Source organism: Dermochelys coriacea, chromosome 25 (genome assembly GCF_009764565.3).
Source record: "Dermochelys coriacea isolate rDerCor1 chromosome 25, rDerCor1.pri.v4, whole genome shotgun sequence".
In the NCBI taxonomy this organism is placed as follows: Eukaryota; Metazoa; Chordata; order Testudines; family Dermochelyidae; genus Dermochelys; species Dermochelys coriacea.
In genome coordinates, this window is record NC_050092.1 from 1006132 (window position 1) to 1026153 (window position 20022).

The 20022-nt window shown below is 45.3% G+C and overlaps 1 protein-coding gene across 11 annotated transcripts in view; it reads left to right on the plus strand.

Annotated features, from left to right (window-relative positions):
• Positions 1 to 7618: 7618 nt before the first annotated feature.
• Positions 7619 to 20022, plus strand: part of RANBP3 (RAN binding protein 3) — a 174536-nt gene continuing 162132 nt past the window's right edge. For 2 of the 11 annotated variants that reach the window (XM_038383710.2, XM_038383717.2), the window contains exon 1: positions 7619 to 8092. In XM_038383710.2, coding sequence (XP_038239638.1) covers positions 8071 to 8092 — 22 coding nt within the window. In that variant the 5' untranslated portion in view covers positions 7619 to 8070. The remainder of the gene's footprint in view (positions 8093 to 20022) is intronic. The other 9 variants (XM_043502857.1, XM_043502859.1, XM_043502860.1 and 6 more) reach the window with 8 other exon arrangements.

The window sequence follows — 20022 nt, forward strand, 5'->3', positions numbered from 1 at the left end:
TGGAAAAGTCTGGGGAGCCTAGCCCAGCAAGACCAGGTAAAAGGGGGCCCAGACTGGCAGAATAGTCTGACTCAGTGGCATCCCAGCACACCAGGTGACATCCCAGGGGGTCCAGCCCGTCACACTCATCATTAAGTCTCGTGTCTGGGTGGTGAAACAAGGGCTGGGGTACTTACTGAGACTGCCTTTCTGATTTCTGGTTAGCCAGTGTGGTGAGACAGAAGTTTACTTTTGTTGCTGGTTTGGTATATTTTATGGAAAAATAACCACTAGTTTAGATGAGAGTCTGCCATATTTCTCAGCAGTTTGTCCTGAATATTCAGCTCTGACCCACTGAGGCACAGTGACACCACCTTATCCTACTTGAGAGTCCTTTGGGCTGCACTGAACCCAGTCAGCCACACTGCTAACTGCTGCACAGACAATATCATGGTCAGAGCTCATCAAGGGCCCAACAAAGTACGCATACCAAGGGAACACTAACTTTACATTTGCTATAGCAGGTCACGTGACTGGGGAACTTCACAGGTATTATCAATATGGGCACCGGAGACCCTGAGAATAGTGTTTTACCCTGTTATGTTATATTTATCTTCTGTTTAATATAATTACTGTGTTGAATATATTGTGTGTGTTTGTGTTATTTCTTGGAAGTCTCCAACTACTTGGCAAGTAAGTGGGGGTTATCCTGTGGTTAGAATTTTCCTCCCAAGCTGCCCTGGTGACCCTGCCAGGAAAGAGTGAGGGGGTGGAAGCACAGCCAAATAAATGGAGAGGGGGTACTACACACAAATCTGCAGCTAATCTCTTCCAAGGTCTGTGTGGCAGAAGTATTGTTATTAAAGGTTCTTTGAGTAGTGCTGGACTGTTATGTTCACATGCAGATATTTTATGTGCTTACTGATGCCCATGCACCACACTGACTGGCCTGTTCACAGCATTTAGTTAGTCCTTGATATCCTTCATGGATTAAATTTAGGATTTCTCCTCTCATTGGGTTTGGAATTATGTTGCAAACACTTTTAATTATGAGTCAATTTGACTTCCTTAAATGTACACCTCACTTCTTTACTATATTTTAGGGCCAGTTGGCCAAAGAATCTAATGCAACTAAGAACTTCCTGAAGTTGTATGTCTGTCAAGGTTGCTTTCTATAGTTTGGTAAGTCTCTTTTCTGACACTGGTCTGTAGTCATCCACAGCATCTACATAAACTTTTATGTCATCTTTGAGCTCAAAGGTAGTTGAGTGTGATGCTAGGTTCTGTGACAGAGTATCTGCTACTGCCAGATTTTCCCCTGGAACATATTAAGCAATTGGGTTAAATCACATAAACCTTAGCAAAAGACATTAGAACCTCAGCAGTGTTTGATCTAGGTCTTTTCCATGGATGAGGATTACAAGCAGTTTATGGTCTGTTATCAGAGTAAATAAGCCAGTCCACACAGAGATCTGTAAAAGTTCTCACATGCCCATACGCTTACCAGGCACACCTTGCCAATCTGTGCATATCGTTTTTCTGCTTCTATGAGTGTGTAAACGACGATACAACTGGGTTCTACTCCAAGCCATGTTGCTGCAACAATGTGCTGCCTAGGTTAAGGTTGCTTGCATCCTCACTGACCATTGAGGGGTGGTTCACATCACTTGAGAACTGGAGCTGTTGAGACCATTTCTTTTACCTTTTTGAAGGCAATTTCTTGATTTGGCTCCCATTGCCATGATGTGTTGGACTTTAACAGTTCACTCAGTGGTTTTGTTACTGTAGAATGGTCTTGTAGTTATTGACCAATGCAATTTATCATCCTCAGTACACAACTCAATCCTGGTACACTCATTGGTGCATTCAATTCTCAAATCACTTTTACTTTCTCTGTACAAGGACTGATTCCATCTTCGTTTGTCTGTCCCAAAAACTCAATTTGGTGTAGGTGGAAGACACTTTTCCTTCTTTAGCTTCAGTCCAGTCTGATTGATCAATGACCTTCATTGAGGGTTTTGTTGCGTTTTTCCCTAGATGACCTTTCAAAATTTCGTCCACGAAAACTACAGTTCCATTTTTGTTCCTTAACAATTCTGCCACCTTTCTTTGGAAAATTTCAGGTGCACTAGTAATCCAAAAGGTAATCTTCAAAAACAAAATCTCCCAAGAGGTGTGATAAATGTAGCCAGTTTAGCACAGTTTGGCTAAAGGAATTTTCCAGAATCCACTAGGAGGAAATAAAGACAATGGATTTCAAGAAGGCAGACTTTAGCAAACTTGGGGAGTTGGTAGGTAAGATCCCATGGTAAGCAAGTCTAAGGGGAAAAACAGTTCAAGAGAGTTGGCAGTTTTTCAGAGACATTATTAAGGGCACAAGAGAAAACTATCCCACTCATTTAGCACAAAATCAAGACTAGAGAACAACATTAATCAAGGAACCCAAGGACACAAAGAGAAGATATTCTTTAATTGCCTATACACCAGTGCAAGGAGCCTGGATAACAAACAAGAGGAATTGGAATTGCTTATTTATGAGCATAAATTCAATCTAGTTGGTGTCACTGATATGTGATGGGATAGTTCCCATGACTGGAATGTTAAAATCAAGGGTTATAACCTAGTTAGGAAGGATCCAGTGGGTAAACAGGTGGGGAGGAGGGGAGCGGCACTGTATGTCAAAAAATGTTTCTGAGTCACTGATAACTTGGAAAAAAATGATTTTAAATGCTTATGGATCAATGTCCTAACAGATAAATCACAAGATGGGGTATTAGGTGGTGTCTGCTACAGACCATGAAATCACACTAGGGAACAGGATGACTGGCTCCTTATGCACCTATTACAGTTTTCTTCATATACATTAGAGGCAAGACTGGTAACATAGCCTATTAAGATTGCTTGATACTTCCCATTACAAGATCTTGTTTTCAGTCATTTATAACTTTGCCAGACTTTAGCCATTGAGGTTTAAATTTTGCATGCCGAGTGTCTGCCTCAGACTGTTTTTTTCCAAGAAAATTACAGTGAAAATAATTCAGCCATTTCCAAGAATAAGGCTAGCAGAAATATGTTGTTTTGCCAGTGTTAAAAAACTGAAAAACTTTTAATCGAAAATCTCTAGCTTCCCCATGCTTTGGAGCAGCGACATGAAATATGGCAGGGAGTGGCCTGTGTGTCAGGGATGTGCTATCTTCTGTCCCTGTGAAAATCCATTCAAATATGGCCGAGTTATAAACTTTTGACCACTGATGACCCATGTGGGTGTCAATATGATGCTGCATGATCGCATTTCTGCTTTTTTTTTTTCAGTTTGCTTTTTAAAAAACCTAGGAAATTGCACATCAAAAACTAAGTTAAAATAACACTATTAAAGTTGTAAATTCAGGCATTCAAAATTTAGAAAATGCCAGAATTAAGGCCTTCTTGTCTGTTTGCATTATGATACATACTATTTTTTCCACAGTACTCCTGCCTCATTCAGTGCACCGAATAGATCTCTGGGGATGAATCAGAACTGTGTAGTGAAAAAAACTGGTGACTGTACAACTCCTGCTTCATTGCAGAGGTTGGAAGATGTGTACCTACTGTAGGTCTGGCAAAAATGACAGGCATAAGCCTGCCCATAGCTCAAGGCCCTCTCCCTTAGCCACGGGGGAGAAGCCAGTGGACCCAGGCTACAAATGAATATGGGGATGACAACAAAAGAAAAATTAGGACAGTCAGGACAAGCTAACAAGACTTGTGGATGGGGCGAAGCAGTAGATGTGATATATCTTGACTTTAGTAAGACTTTTGATAGTGTCTCACATGATCTTCTCATGAAGAAAACAGAGAAATATAGCCTAGAGATTAACCTACCATAAGGTGGTTACACAACTGGCTGGAAAACCATACTCAGAGAAAAGAAAAGGAGTACTTGTGGCGAAAGCTTATGCTCTAATAAATTTGTTAGTCTCTAAGGTGCCACAAGTACTCCTTTTCTTTTTGCGAATACAGACTAACACGGCTGCTACTCTGAAACCTGTCATACTCAGAGAGTAGTTATCAATAGTTCAAAATTCACCTGGAAGGGCATATCAAGTGGGGTTCCACAGGCATTGGTCCAGGGTCTGCTTCTATTCAATATTTTCATAAACTATTTGGATAATGGCATAGAGAGTACCCTTATAACATTTGCAGAGGATACAAAGCTGGGAGGGGTTGCAAGTGCTCTGGAGGCCAGGATTAGAATTCAAAATGATTTTGAAAAACTGGAGAAATGGCCTGAATTAAATAAGATAAAATTCAAAAAGGACAAATGCAAAGTACTACACTTAGAAGGCATAATCAATTGCACAAATACAAAATGGGAAAGGATTGCCTAGGAAGGAGCACTGCAGAAAAGTATCTGGGGGTTATAGTGGATCACCAACTAAATATGGATCAACAATGTAATACCGTTGCAAAAAAAGTGAACATCATTCTGGGATGTATTAGCAAGAGTTTTGTAAGCAAGACATGAGAAGTAATTCTTCCTTTTTACTCAGCGCAGAAAAGGCCTCAACTGGATTACTGCGTCCAATTCTGGCAAAGATGTGGACAAATTGGAGAAAGTCCAGATGAGAGCAACAAAAATGATTAAAGGTCTAGAAAGCATGACCTACAAGGAAAGATTGAAAAAGCCTGGGTTTCTTTAGTTAAAGTACACAGAGAGAAAGGTAATAAATTGTTCTGCTGAAACCACTGAGGACAAGACAAGAAGTAATGGGCTTAAATTGCAGCAAAGGAGATTTAGGTTAGGCATGAGGAAAAACTTCATAACTGCAAGGAAGCACTAGAATAAGTTCATAGATACTAAGTTATCTAGGAAGGTTTGGAATCTCAGTCATAAAAGGTTTTTAAAAACAGGTTAGACAAAAACTTCTTAGCAATGGTATAGGTAGGACTTAGTCCTGCCTCAGTGCAGGGGACTACACTACATGACCTACCGAGGTCCCTTCCAGTCCTACATTTCTATGATTCTTTGATAATAGTTGAGTGTGGGGCAGGGCATGGGCAGTGGATATGAAGGAACATGGTGATAACAGGTGGGATGTGGGGCTGGCTGTGGATGATGGATGTGAAGGAATGAGGTGATGATGGGCCGAGTGTGGGACATGGATGGTGGATAAGGGGAAAAGTGGTGATGATGGGCTGGGCGTGGTGGTGGTTGAGAGGGAATGTGGTGATGATTGGCTGTGGATATGGTGATGGTGAGTTGAATGGAGGATGGGGATGGCGAATGTGGGGGTACATGGTGGTGATGAGCTGAGCGTGAGGTGCAGGCAATGGATGAGAGGGAACATGGTGATGGGGAGCTGAGCCTGGGGCACAGACAGTATATGAGGGAACATGGTGTTGGGGAGGCTGAGTGTGAGGTGCAGGTGGTGGATGTAGGGGAACGTGGCAGTGAGGCTGGAATGGTGGATGTAGAGGAATGTGGCAATGGGGCACTGAATGTAGGGTGGAGATGTTGGATGTGGGAGAATGTAGTGATGGTGGGCTGAGTATGCATAATGATGTGGGGGAACATGGTGGTGAGGAGTTGAGCGGGGCCAGGGTGGTGGATGTGGGGCACATGGCTGTGGAGGAAGGTGGCAGTAGGGGGCTGAGGTGGTTGGGACAGTGGATGTGGGGCATGTGGCTGAGGGGGACCGAGAAGGGGCAGGGAATGTAGGGAAACAGCGGTGAAGGGTTGAGGGGGAAGAGGCAGTGGCTGTGGAGGAAGGTGAGGGTGAGAGGCTGAGGGGTGGGATGGTGGATGTGGGGCATGTGGCTGTGGAGAAAGGTGACAGGAGGGAGTCAAATGGTGGATGTGGGGAGCGTGGCAGTGGAGGAATTCAGGGGCAGGCAGGGGCAATGGATGAGGGGCAATAGGAGGGACCGAGGGGGGCGGGGAGGTGGCTGTGGAGGAAGGTGGCGGTGAGGAGCCGAGGGGGGCGGGGTGCTGGAGGTGGGGGTGAGGTACCGAGGGGGGCAGGGAGGTGGGGGTGGACGAAGGTGACGGGGAGGCGCTGAGGGGGGCGGGGTGCTGGAGGAAGGTGGGGGTGAGGTACCGAGGGGGGCGGGGGTGGAGGAAGGTGGGGGTGAGGTACCGAGGGGGGCGGGGGCGGAGGAGGGGGGCGGGGAGGCGCCGAGGGGGGCGGGGTGCTGGAGGAAGGTGGGGGTGAGGTACCGAGGGGGGCGGGGGCGGAGAAGGGGGGCGGGGGTGGAGGAAGGTGGGGGTGAGGTACCGAGGGGGGCGGGGGCGGAGGAGGGGGGCGGGGTGCTGGAGGAAGGCGGGGGTGAGGCGCCGAGGGGGGTGAGGTCCCGAGGGGGGGGCGGGGAGGTATCGAGGGGGGCGGGGGTGGAGGAAGGCGGGGGTGAGGTACCGAGGGGGGGGGGGGAGGCGCCGAGGGGGGCGGGGTGCTGGAGGAAGGTGGGGGTGAGGTACCGAGGGGGGCGGGGGCGGAGAAGGGGGCGGGGGTGGAGGAAGGTGGGGGTGAGGTACCGAGGGGGGCGGGGGCGGAGGAGGGGGGCGGGGTGCTGGAGGAAGGCGGGGGTGAGGCGCCGAGGGGGGTGAGGTCCCGAGGGGGGGGGCGGGGAGGTACCGAGGGGGGGGCGGGGGTGGAGGAAGGCGGGGGTGAGGTACCGAGGGGGGCGGGGGCGGAGGAGGGGGGTGGGGAGGCGCCGAGGGGGGCGGGGTGCTGGAGGAAGGTGGGGGTGAGGTCCCGAGGGGGGGGGCGGGGGCGGAGGAGGGGGGCGGGGTGCTGGAGGAAGGTGGGGGTGAGGTACCGAGGGGGGCGGGGGCGGAGGAGGGGGGCGGGGAGGCGCCAAGGGGGGCGGGGTGCTGGAAGAAGGTGGGGGTGAGGCGCCGAGGGGGGCGGGGGCGGAGGAAGGTGGGGGTGAGGTGCCGAGGGGGGCGGGGGCGGAGGAGGGGGGCGGGGTGCTGGAGGAAGGCGGGGGTGAGGCGCCGAGGGGGGTGAGGTCCCGGGGGGGGGGCGGGGAGGTATCGAGGGGGGCGGGGGTGGAGGAAGGCGGGGGTGAGGTCCCGAGGGGGGGGCGGGGAGGCGCCGAGGGGGGCGGGGGCGGAGGAAGGTGGGGGTGGTGGGGGTGAGGTCCCGAGGGGGGGGCGGGGAGCGCCGAGGGGGGCGGGGGCGGAGGAAGGTGGGGGTGAGGTGCCGAGGGGGGCGGGGGCGGAGGAGGGGGGCGGGGTGCTGGAGGAAGGCGGGGGTGAGGCGCCGAGGGGGGTGAGGTCCCGGGGGGGGGGCGGGGAGGCGCCGAGGGGGGCGGGGGCGGAGGAAGGTGGGGGTGAGGTCCCGAGGGGGGGGCGGGGAGGCGCCGAGGGGGGCGGGGGCGGAGGAAGGTGGGGGTGAGGTGCCGAGGGGGGCGGGGGCGGAGGAGGGGGGCGGGGTGCTGGAGGAAGGCGGGGGTGAGGCGCCGAGGGGGGGTGAGGTCCCGGGGGGGGGGCGGGGAGGTATCGAGGGGGGCGGGGTGGAGGAAGGCGGGGGGTGAGGTCCCGAGGGGGGGCGGGGAGGCGCCGAGGGGGCGGGGGCGGAGGAGGGGGGCGGGGTGCTGGAGGAAGGCGGGGGTGAGGCGCCGAGGGGGGTGAGGTCCCGGGGGGGGGCGGGGAGGCGCCGAGGGGGGCGGGGTCTTTGGTGCCTCTGGGTGCGGTGGAGCAGAGTGGTCACGCGCCTGAGGCTCTGCGCCCAGCCCTGGCCCGAGGCCGCGGCGGGGAGGGATATTATGTAGCTTGGGAACCGTGGAGCGTGTATTTGTGCGCATGCTCCACGTTACTCTGGATGCGGAGTCGGACTCCACGCCTCCCTCGGAGTCTCTGATATTCCTGTAGGGGGTGGGTTTGGCGCAGGCGCACTATTTTGCTAACCGCGAGCGGCGGAATGAAGAGAACCGTTGTTTTCAGGGCATGCGTTGTACGACAGTGAGGCGCCTTGTCCACCGGAGCATGCGCTCTGTCTCCTGTCTTGGCTGGGGGCGCGGGACAGGCCGCGCATGCGCCCCATCGCCGTGTCTGTTAGTCGGAGTCCGGCTGGCCGCGCGCTGCACTCTGGGAGTGATTGAGGAAGTAAAATGGCGGATTTAGCGAACGAAGGTAGGGGGGACGCGGTCGGGATCGCTGTTGGGTGGAGGAAGAGTCTGGGTCGTGGGCTGCAGCCGGCCTGGCATAGCTGGGGGGGCGCTCTATGGGTCCTGTCGGGGGTTTCCTTCTCCCTGCCGCCTCCCCCAGTCCCGGCTACTGCGGAGGGAGCCACTGGACAAAGGGAGCGGCTGGGCCTAAGTGGGGCCGGCTATTTCCCTGCTCTCCCGCCCACGGAGGAGCCCGCTGACACTCGCCATGGGGCAGGCAGGTGGGCCGGGCCTGTCAGGTGTCGGCTTTTGAGGAGGCGAGAGCATGGGGGTGACGGAACTCGGGGGTTGGGAGTCGCCATGGGCACAGGCCTATTGGTGTAGCATGTGCGGGCCAGGGGCTGTCTCCTGAGTCCTTGTCTGCCAGCCTGCTGGTACGGAAGTCCCCTTGAGACGAGTGTTATTTATTACTGCCCCAGCAAAGCTGTTCCTTTGTTGCTAAAACCCCCGATGTAGGATGATAACTACATCCCTTTGTCGAGAGTGTAGCTTGCTTGGTAGGTATGCATATGTACATTCAGAAAGTGTACAAAACATACATGTATGTTTCCATTAGTCACCCAGTTTAGTTCATGGTGCAAAGTTACATAGCAATCTAAAAGAGACCCTTAAGAGCTGCTATGACTTGAACCCCAAAAATTTGAAAAGAAAGAAGCTCCTTCAAATATCTTCCTGATATTTCACCCCTTTCTAGGCAGTGTTCAGGTACCATGTCCCTGTGCCCCTTCCCTGGCCTGTCTATATAGTAGTGCTGTAAAATCTCCATTTTAGCTGTTTTCAGTGCTGTGTCCACGCTTATGTCTAGCACTTAAGAAATATGCTTTGTAGGGTTAGGGGAAGTTTAGGCATCTTTTGTATAGCCATAAATTTGTGAGGGCAAGGGAATTAGTTTTATCCCTTCTTCCCAAGGAGTTTTAGGAAAGGATGGGGGTATGCTATCTATAGATCTTAGGCTTTGTCTACACTAGCACTTTCATTGCTAAAACTTTTGTCACTCAGGGGGTGTGAAAAAACACCCGCCTGAAGGAGAAAAGTTTTAGCAATGAAAAGTGCTGGTGTGGACAGCACTTCATCTGCGGAAGTGTGCTCCCAGGGATGAAGATTTATCCCCCTCCCCCCCCTTGTTGGAGGTGGTTTTACTCCTGGCGATAAAGAGCAACCGCACAGCACACCTTACAATGACTTGGCTGCAGTGGCAGAGACGCACTGTTGTAGGGTGCGCAATGTGGACATGGCCTTAATGTGTATCTCCAAAGTGGAAGATGCATGAAAAACTTTAACATAACATAAACTGTGAAGCATTCTGTCAATGTGCCCTAGGGTAAGTACTAAAATCAAAGTTGGAAACCAAGCAAAAACATACAGATAATAGAGAGAAATTTATGCTAATGTCTTGCACTGTGCCCTTCAGAGTAATGTAAAGAAGGTCGAGGCTTCTAGGGATAGAAAGTGTGTGTGCGTGTTGAAGTCGCCACTCTTTTCAGCATTTCAGGTAACTGAATGCTACACAAATAAAAATATAGGTTTCAGTGGGTTTAATAAAATGAAAAGGAGTACTTGTGGCACCTTAGAGACTAACAAATTTATTTGAGCATAAGCTTTCGTGAGCTACAGCTCACTTCATCAGATGCATTCAGTGGAATACATCTGATGAAGTGAGCTGTAGCTCACGAAAGCTTATGCTCAAATAAATTTGTTAGTCTCTAAGGTGCCACAAGTACTCCTTTTTCGTTTTGCGAATACAGACTAACACGGCTGCTACTCTGAAACCTGAAATGGGTTTAATGTTAGTCTTAACTAATTATATTTGTCTTTCTCATTTTACTATCTTCAAGGTAACATTACTGTAAATAAATAGTGTAAGATACTTAATGTGGTTTGTAAAATAACCTTGATATGTGATATATCCCTGGGCCAGTTTCTCCAGCTGCCATACCTTGCTTTGCTTCTCCAGCTGCCATACCTTATTCCTTCTTTTTAGAAGATCATTGAATGAGCTGTTTGAAGTTCCTGACCTTCAGATCCATCCAGTGCAGGAGGTCAAACTAGATGATCATAGTGTCACTTATGGCTTTAGACTCTGTGACTCCTAAGTCCTCTCCAGTCTGGCTTCTGCTCCTTGCACTCCATTGAAACCACTCTCACCAAAGTCTTTGACCTCTTCCTAGTCAAAGCTCAAAACAAGTGCTTCATCCTCCTTCTCAATCTGTCAGCTGCTTTCAATACAGACCACGCTGTTACTGAAATCTAGACATCCCTTAACTTTTATAATCTCTGGCCTCTCATGATTCTTCTCCTACTTCTCTAATAGCTTCTTTAGCATGAACTTTGGAGAATCCTCCTTATCTGCTCACTGACTTTCAGTGGGCAGGCTACAGGGCTCTGTCCTTGGTCCCTTCTCTTTTGCCTCTACACTTATCTCCGGGTCATCTCATTCTCAAACACAAATTAACTAGGTTTCAGAGTAGCAGCCGTGTTAGTCTGTATTCGCAAAAAGAAAAGGAGTACTTGTGGCACCTTAGAGACTAACAGATTTATTAGAGCATAAGCCTACCTTGCTTGTCACCATGAAAGGTTTTCCTCCTTTCCCCCCCCCCCCCGCTGCTGGTGATGGCTTATCTTAAGTGATCACTCTCCTTACAGTGTGTATGATAAACCCATTGTTTCATGTTCTCTGTGTGTGTGTGTATATAAATCTCTCCTCTGTTTTTTCCACCAAATGCATCCGATGAAGTGAGCTGTAGCTCACGAAAGCTTATGCTCTAATAAATTTGTTAGTCTCTAAGGTGCCACAAGTACTCCTTTTCTTTTTACAAATTAACTAGTGTCTCTATGTTGATTTGCAGATCTACCTCTCTACTTCAGATTTCTCTCTTTCTGTCCAAATCTATCTGTCTGTCTCTCTAACCTCTTTTTTTGTGGATGTCTAGCCATCAACTCAAGCTTAACATGACTATAACAGAGCTCTTAGTCTCCTCCCCCACTACCTTTCTTGATCATTGAACAGCACCACCATCCTACTGTCACTCAGGTCCATGAGCTTGGTGTCATCTTTAACTTGGACCTCTGTCTATGTTCTCATATCCAGGCTATATCTACATTTTTGTCGGTTCTTTCTGCATAATATTTCTAAGATAGGGCCTTTCCTGTCCATCTGCACTGCTACAAGTCTCATCTTGATTAATGTCCTCTTCTCTGGCTTTGACAAATGCAGTCTTGTACTGCTCACATCCATTCAGAATGCTGCTGCAAAAGTCATTTTCTTATCTTGTCGTGCTCTCCTTGCATCCCTCGATTGGCTTCCTCTTCTCTGTTCAATGTAACAGAACTTACCTTTACTTTGAAGGCCTTTTATGGCCTCTCCCCACTATACCTATCATTTCTCATGCAGACTGAGATGTAGATTCCCACCTCTGATTAGGCATGATGCCAGCCTCCATCACCCACTCATTAAATGTTCAAACAAGCACCTTCATGCCTTCTTCCATATTTTTCCTCATGCTTGGAGGAACTCCCTGTAAAAATCCACAAAGTTCTGTCACTAACCTCATTCAAAACTCTCCGTAACGCTCTCCTTTCAGTGTACAAAAAACGTGACCACTTTTAGGCTGCTGGCATGCTGAGGCAACTGCCTATTGTGACCAATTTTGCCTTGTGGTTTCCTTGTACTCCTCTGTCTAGATCCATCTGTATTCTGTTGTTTTATACTTGCGTTCTAAGCTCCTGGGGGCAGGGACTGTCGTCTTGTTCTGTATTTATACAGTGCCTAGCACAATGGGGTAGTCTTCCATGACTACCACGCCTAGGAACTACAATAATGTCTCTTTTCTAAGATGACTGGGTTAGTGCTCCCTGACGCTTGTTTTGATGAATTCTCCTCTAACAGACTTTCAAGACTGATTTATGTGAATATGCTTGTGACAGGAAGTTGAGTAGCTTTTCGTGATACTTATAATTATGCCCCTTTGTTTCAGTTTAAACCAATTTTTACCAAAAAAATCCTGTTTTTATGAAAAGTATTCATGTTTTCAATTTTCTCCCTACTTTTGTATCATTCAAATATATATATAAAAGTGTGTGTTTTATTAGGAAAATACAATACATTGCATGAGATGTATTATGACAATACATTAGTCCGTTTGTATATGCAAAGCTGTCTGAAGTAAGACTATGTATCAGTCTGGAGCAGTGGTCTCCAACCTTTTTACACACAATCACTTTTTGAATTAAAGGTCAGCCAAGGAGCCCCTTCCATGAGACCCTGTCCTGCTCACTCTGTTCCCCCTTCTCTCCATCATTTGGCTCTCCCCCACCCTCACTCACTTTCACTGGGCTGGGGCGGGGGTTGGGGTGCAGTAGGGAGTGCAGGCTCTGGGCTGGGGCCAAGGGGTTCAGTGTGTGGGAGGGAGGGGGCTCTGGGCTGAGCCTGGGGTGGGGGGTTGGGGTGAGGAGTGAGGGCTGCAAGCTCTGGGAGGGAGTTTGTATGCAGGGGTCATATGGCCACACTGCACCTAATCTCCTAGAATCCATTGGACATTTCATGAGTTTTACTTTTTATTAGTGTCATTTGTGGTTTATAGATCCAAAATCCTTCAGGGATCGTCACAAATCAGTGTGTCATTCTCAACTATGGGGTGTGCATTGGCTGAACCTGGGGCAGGTGGTTGGGGTGCAGGAGGGGCAAGGCGTAGGCTCTGGCCGGGAGGCACTTACCACAGGCGACTTCTGATCCGCGGTGCAGTGGGGCTCAGGCAGGCTGCCTGTCTGCCCTGGTCCCATGTCGCTCCCGGAAGCAGCTGGCTGGCATATCTCGGCAGCCCCCTGTGGGGCAGGAGGGCAGCGGGTCTCTGTGCGCTGCCTCTGCTCACGTGCCACCCTTGCAGCTCCCATTGGCTGGTTCCCAGCTAATGGGAGCTGCAGGGACGGTGCTGCAGTCACTTCCCCTATCCTTCCTCCTCCCAGGGTCCATAGAGATGTACCAGCAGCCAGCCACCAAACTTTTAGCAGCCTGGAGATCGCAATCGACTGGCAGAGGGTCCAGGATCAACCAGTCGATCGCAATCGACGGGTTAGTGATACACACAATAAACAGACACACACAAGCTCTGAAGTACGTGCACATCTGAACATACTGATGAATCTTATGTCTACCACATACACATTTTAAGCTGTTAGCAGATAATGATTTAAAGTTCTGAGCCACTAAAATAGGAAGAAAATGAAAATCTGTATCTGAATACTTTTCAGAACACAAGGAAGTATTCAAAAGTTTAAAAAAGAAACAGGAGAAAAGGATGAAGTTGGGTGTATGCACTGTAAATGGTATGGCCCAATTATTAAATGTAAATATTTATAGGCTATTAGTTCTAAGTCTACAATAGTAAACTGTTTGTTTATTCAAATGAAAGTTTCTTTTCCACTGAATGCATCCGATGAAGTGAGCTGTAGCTCACGAAAGCTTATGCTCAAATAAATTTGTTAGTCTCTAGGGTGCCACAAGCACTCCTTTTCTTTTCTTAAACTCCGAGGTGGCATTGTGTTCTGAGTTCTGTTTTAGTTCTGAAGCAAACCACATTGAATTCCAGTCATCAAAGCATTAATCTACTAAATTTTTTTTTTCCCCACTGTCTTTCCATCCACCAAAATAAACCCCGGTATTTACCCAGAACAGTTAATTTTTTTCCATCGATTTTCACCTGTTTTTGTTTATAATAAACAGAAATAAAATAAAATTTCTGGGAAAAAATGAATAAAATAAAAACGAAGGGTCCTATTTATAGCTTAAACATGTGTAGTACTAATAGATTTAAAGAGTAATTACTACTAGTATAATACCATTGTTCCTGAAGATGCTCCAGGAATCACTCTCTAAAGGACAGAAAGTATTTTACACTCAGGACCTTAGAGATTCTTTGGTTAGTTTCATGCTCTTCTCCAGAATAGGAGCTGACTTCTTAGAATAAGTGGCTGCACCTTAGTTGAGTCTGGATTGTTGCCTGGGTATTTACATCTTCAGCACTGGAGGTCTGCACCATTTTCATTCTCCAACTATCTTTTCAAATTCATGAATTTGACCTGAGCATGGATATTGGAGATCTTGATTGTCATGCACATATAATCACTGCACTTAGCAGTCAAAGAACTACAGATCATGATCATAGGCAAAGAGCAGAAGTTTTTTCGTCTCTGAATAAATTAAAAAATAGAACCAACAAAAATGTGTAACACTTGTTTTCAAAACTGCGATATTGGTTTTGTGCCAAATCTATGTTACAGTGATTTTATTTCTGCTGTGACTTTAAATGTGTAGTTTGACCTACCTTAAAGTTGCGATCTGATTTTCGTGGCGAGAGGAACAAAATCTTTTGGAATCTAAATGTGTATCTGTTTAAAACAAACCACCCTCCAAATGCTCGGTTGTTTTCTTATTGAAACACTCAAGATACTGCTAGCTTTTGTATAAACAACATTATTTTGTTCTTCTCATGCTGGCTTTGCACCAGTTAGGTATCAAATCTGACATCAAATACTGAATTAGGGCTGTCAATCACGATTAATTTTTTTAATCGCTTAACAGTGCAATTAATTGTTTATCTTTTTGTTTATCATTTATCATTTTTACAGTGCAAATGTAATAAAAATAATATAAAGTAAACTTTGTATTCTGTGTTGTAATTAAAAGCAATATATTTGAAAATGTAGAAAAACATACAAAAATATTTTAATGAATTTCAGTTGGTATTCTATTATTTAACAGTGCGATTAAAACTGATTAATCGCGATTAATTTTTTTTGAGTTAACTGCGATTAATTGACGGCCCTAGGTTTTTGGAGGTACAGTAGCATCTCACGTAAACACCAGTTCAGAGGTTGCTGGGCTTACAAGATGGAGATTCTTAAAATAAAGGCTATGTTAACATTGGCAAAGAGTCCTGTGGCACCTTATAGACTAACAGATGTATTGAAGCATAAGCTTTCGTTGGTGAATACCCCACTTCATCGGATGAAACATTAAAAGTTAACATTCCAACTTTTTTAAGGTGTTTTAAAAAGAACATTTTGAATTGTTCTTTTAAACTTTTAATAAAAAGTAGGGGGGTTGGGGGGGTCGTATGATCCCTACTTAAGGCTAAAAGTTGCCCCCCCCCCCCGACAAGTTACAGTTGCTTCATTTGATGTATCTGTGGCTTGGGCTGAAGCTGGGGGGGGGTGTTTTTTGTTTTTTTTTAAGTATAGCAAAAACTAGCTGTGTTTTTAAAATAAGCTTTCGGTCTATGTTAGTGCTAAAAGGGAACAGAAGCTGAAACCAAATAGCCAGTTTATACTGGCAGCAAAGACTTTTTTACATCTTGAATATGATTTGAAATACATTTTTATTTGAAAAAGAAAAAGGGGGATGTGAAAGATCTACACTATTTCCCTATATTCTCATTGTGCGTATTGATCTGGGGTGGCTGGCTAATTCATGTTGCAGGGAACAAGTAGTGTTTTGTTTTTGTCCCCCCCCCCTCCCCCCGCCATGTCCCTAAATTTAAAGTAGTTTAAACAGAATCAACTATGTTGACTCTGGTTCCCTTCAAGATGCAAGAAAAATATTTTGTCTAGAAGAAAGGACTACATTATTTCCAAGCTTTTGTGAAAGCAGTACAAATGGTGAGTTTGAAATAATTGTTTTACTAAAGTGATCAGATAGTCCTGTAGAGACAGTTGCCTGGATTCTAACTTGTGTGTACAAGTTCATTTAAAAATAAGCTGCTCTGATTATCTTGTGTAGTATGAGAGTTCAAGTATGTTCTCCTCAATTGACTGAGCTGACTAGCTGAAGCCTTTTTTTCTTGATTCTTCTCAACCAGCAATAGCTATCCAGTAATCAGAGGTGCCATTTGCACTTGTGTAAACTGATAATTTTGGTCTATATACATTGCAGTCTATAATAGAGAATGTACATATGGTGCCTTTTGCATTCAGAGCACTCATACATTAAAGGCAATGAACTGGAATACTAAACAGTCCCTGTACAGAAATTTAGGTCAAACTCTACAATTGATGTTTTTTCTTCCTGTTTGTTTTGGCACCACTTGGAACAAAGTACTTGCACTGTAAACTGACACTAGCTACACTTAATTTCAGTGAAAACAACTTTTTGAATCCAGAGGAACAAGTGGTACCAATTGTAGCCCAATGTACTTTTCTTCCTACACACAGTTTCCTGACACCTCCTTTTAAATATTTTTTGGTAATATCTATTGTTTTTTCATCAGAATTTTAAGAAAGAGTAAAGAAAAACTTCCTTCACTAATCCCAAAGTAGTTAAAATGTAACTTATCCCTCTATATCTTAGTGCCTTCTCATTAGTATGGATAACAACTTACATTATTTCATGAGTCCTACAACACTCTGGACAAATTGTGGGACAACAGAACTAATAAACAATTATTTTCCTTCTACAGTAGAACTTCAGAGTTATGAACACCTTTGGAATGGAGGTTGTTCATAACTCTGAAATGTTCATAACTGAACAAAACGTTATGGTGGTTTTTTCAAAAATTTACAACTGAACAGTGACTTAATACAGCTTTGAAACTTTACTATGCAGAAGAAAAATGCTGCTTTTAACCATCTTAATTTAAATGAAACAAGCAGAGAAAGTTTCTTTACCTTGTCAAATTTTTTTTTAAACTTTCCCTTTATTTTTGTTAATAATTTACGTTTATTGCAGTACTGTGCTGCATAGTATTTGTTGTTGTTTTTTGGTCTCTGCTGCCTGATTGTGTACTTCTGGTTCCAAATGAGGGGTGGGGGGGGAGGGTGTGTGTGTGTGTGTGTGGTTGACCAGTCAGTTCATAACTCTGAGGTTCTACTGTATTTTGTATGACTCTACCAGTCTACTATCCTTACCTGATCCTTGTCTTCCTTATCCTGTTCCCCTAAATTCTTTCTTTCCCCCACCACAATTTTTCTCTTCTTTTTAAGCTTTATTCTTTCCTCTTTTCATTTGTATATTTTCTTCTTTCTTCCTCTCTTTTTGAATCTCATCTCTTTTCTCCCATTCATCCCCTAATTTTGAAAACAAATTGCATGCAGCACTATAAAGCAGCAGCACTATAAAGCTAGAAACACTTTGGCTGCAGTAAAGAACTGACTAGGATTATGTGGTCTCTGATTTGTTATGTGGCAGTTCAGTCAAGTAGGTGCATCTGGACTGTGTGGGAAATCTGCTACACAAGTTCTTACAGAGAAGCTGTCACTTGTATCATGCATTTGTACAGTTGAGAAAATATGCATTGGCTTTGCATGTAATTAGGAGGTAGTTCATTCCACTCTTATACCATCTGGAGTATAAGGCTAGGGAAAATGTGTAAAAGCGACTCTGGTTTTATATTTAGTTAGTTCTTTTTTTGTAAACTAGAACCTTGTGCTGAAGATGTCACTTCTTTTTTGAGCAGAGGGAGCTTTATTTTTGCGGGGGGGGGGGGGAGAGAACCTTTAAATTGTGTCCCCCCTGCTCTCAGCAGGCACCAGTCATCTCTGGCAGAAGCCCCTGAAAACTGCACCTTAACTATAAAAGAGCCGCATATGGCTCACGAGCTGTGGTTTGGCCACTCTGGACTATACTGTGATATCCCCTGCAAAAGACAGACTGCCTAAGCAGACCTGCTTTGCTTTTTCTCAGAGATGGTATACAGTATAGTTACCACACAGTTCTTTTTAAGCAAGTACATTTCTTCTTAAGGTAAAAGCATTGCAGAGAGAGAACATATTAAAACAATAAAAGAACCTACATACATTCCCAGAGATCATCCTAACTCCAGAAAGGGCTCTGGCTGGTGAGCAGTCCTTCAAATGCCACACAGGCATTTTTCTGTGGTCACAAGTTCATAACTTCCACTCAGAACAAGCACACTCATTACTCTGGGTGTCTCTCTTTTTTATATTTTGTTCTTTGAAGCCACGTTGAATAAGTAATAAGCCAGACGAAGGTTGCTCCCTCCAGGCCAGACTTCAAAAGGCTGAGTTCTTGTATAACTGGAGGAGGTTCCCTAGAGAATTAGTGGGAAACCCACTTAATTTGAAAAGTTCATTCTTGTTTTAGCCAACTGTTTAAAAGTTTTCTTTGATGCTCCCAACATTTTCCAAGGCATGTTGAATGCATTCTACAATTACACACAAACATGCATTTTTAATATAATGAGCTCCTAAAATACTTACTTCAGTAATGTTTGTCCAGGATATTGTCATATCTGTCCCGATAAGTAGTTACACATGGAAAAGATATCTGATTATGGTGGCTTTTCAACTTTGCTGATCAAAGGCATAATAAGATCCAATGGCTGGCAGCTGAAGTTAGACTGGACAAATTCAACCTTGAAGTAAGATGCAATTTCTTAGTGGTAAGGGTAAATAAATATTGGAACAGCTTACCGGGGAGGGAGTGTACTCTCCATCACTTGGAGTCTTTAAAATGAGATTAGATATCTTTAAAAAAGATGTGCTTTAATCCCTTTTCTGGGAGAATCTGGCCTTGGAGTCTATGGGTCCTTCTGTTCATCCCATTCCTACACGGGCCATGGATAGAATGGGTTTACTTGTATTGCCCTCAGTGTACTCATAACACTTGCAGCTATGCCTTAAGATGATGATGATGATCAAATCTCATGCTTCTGGGCTTCAGCCACTTGCCTGAAGGGATCAGAAAGAAATTTGTTTCGCTGATATACAAATGTAGATGTATTATGGGTTGTGTGTAGTGGGTTTTTTTTTTGGTTTTTTTTTTTTTTTTTTTTTTTTGCCTTCCTCAACCATCAGAGAGTCTCTACAGATGGAGATGGGACACTAGACTGGGTAGACCAGTGCTCTTCAGTGGTACAAAAAGTCTGGCTATGTATGTTGCTCACATATTCATGGGGTCAAACTGATTGCCAGATTGGGGAGGAATTTTCTCCAGGTACGTTGCCAGGGATCTTGTTTGTTTGTTTGTTTTTTTGTCCCCCCCCCGTACCCCCCCCCGTAACAAGTGGTATAGTTTGCCTGCTAGATCAGCTGGTAATATCTCGCCTAATAAGTTCCCTGCCACTGCAGGGTCCTCTGGCATTGATTACATCTTGGTTTCTTCTGTTCTCTCCCTGTGACCATTTTTTCATTTCTTGGAGACGGAAATATTTGGTCTAACAAAAGACTTTGGACTTAAGTGGTATCTGGATGAAATTTAATGCCTTGTGATATAGTAGAACCTCAGAATTACGAACACCTCGGGAATGGAGGTTGTTCATAACTCTGAACAAAATGTGATGGTGGTTCTTTCAAAAGTTTGCAATTGAACATTGACTTAATATAGCTTTAAAACTTTACTATGCAGAAGAAAAATGCTGCTTCTAACATCTTAATTTAAATCAAGCACAGAAACAGTTTCCTTCCCTTGTCAAATCTTTTTTAAATTTTCCTTTATTTTTTTAGTAATTTAACACAGTACTGCACTGTATTTGCCTTCTTTTTTTTTTTTTTTTGTCTTTGCTGTTGCCTGATTGCATACTTCCAGTTCCAAATGAGGTGTGTAGTTGGCCGGTCAGTTTGTAACTCTGGTGTTTGCAACTCTGAGGTTCTACTGTATGCAGTAGATCAAACTAGATATCTGATGGTCCCTTTTGACCTTAAACTCCATGAAACTATGAAGGTGTTGCACTATACCCCATATTCGTCATAGTAATATTATATGATTATAAAAATTATGATGCACTTTGTACAAGATGGGTCATGTAAGGTGTCACTAGAAAAGTTATGATGTGCTGAATATGATTATCCTATTTGTATGCATGCATCATTTTTGTATCTGAAGTTATGAACATTGAGTGTAGATCTGTATTTCAAATGGGTTACTCTGGAGCACACCCACAGCCA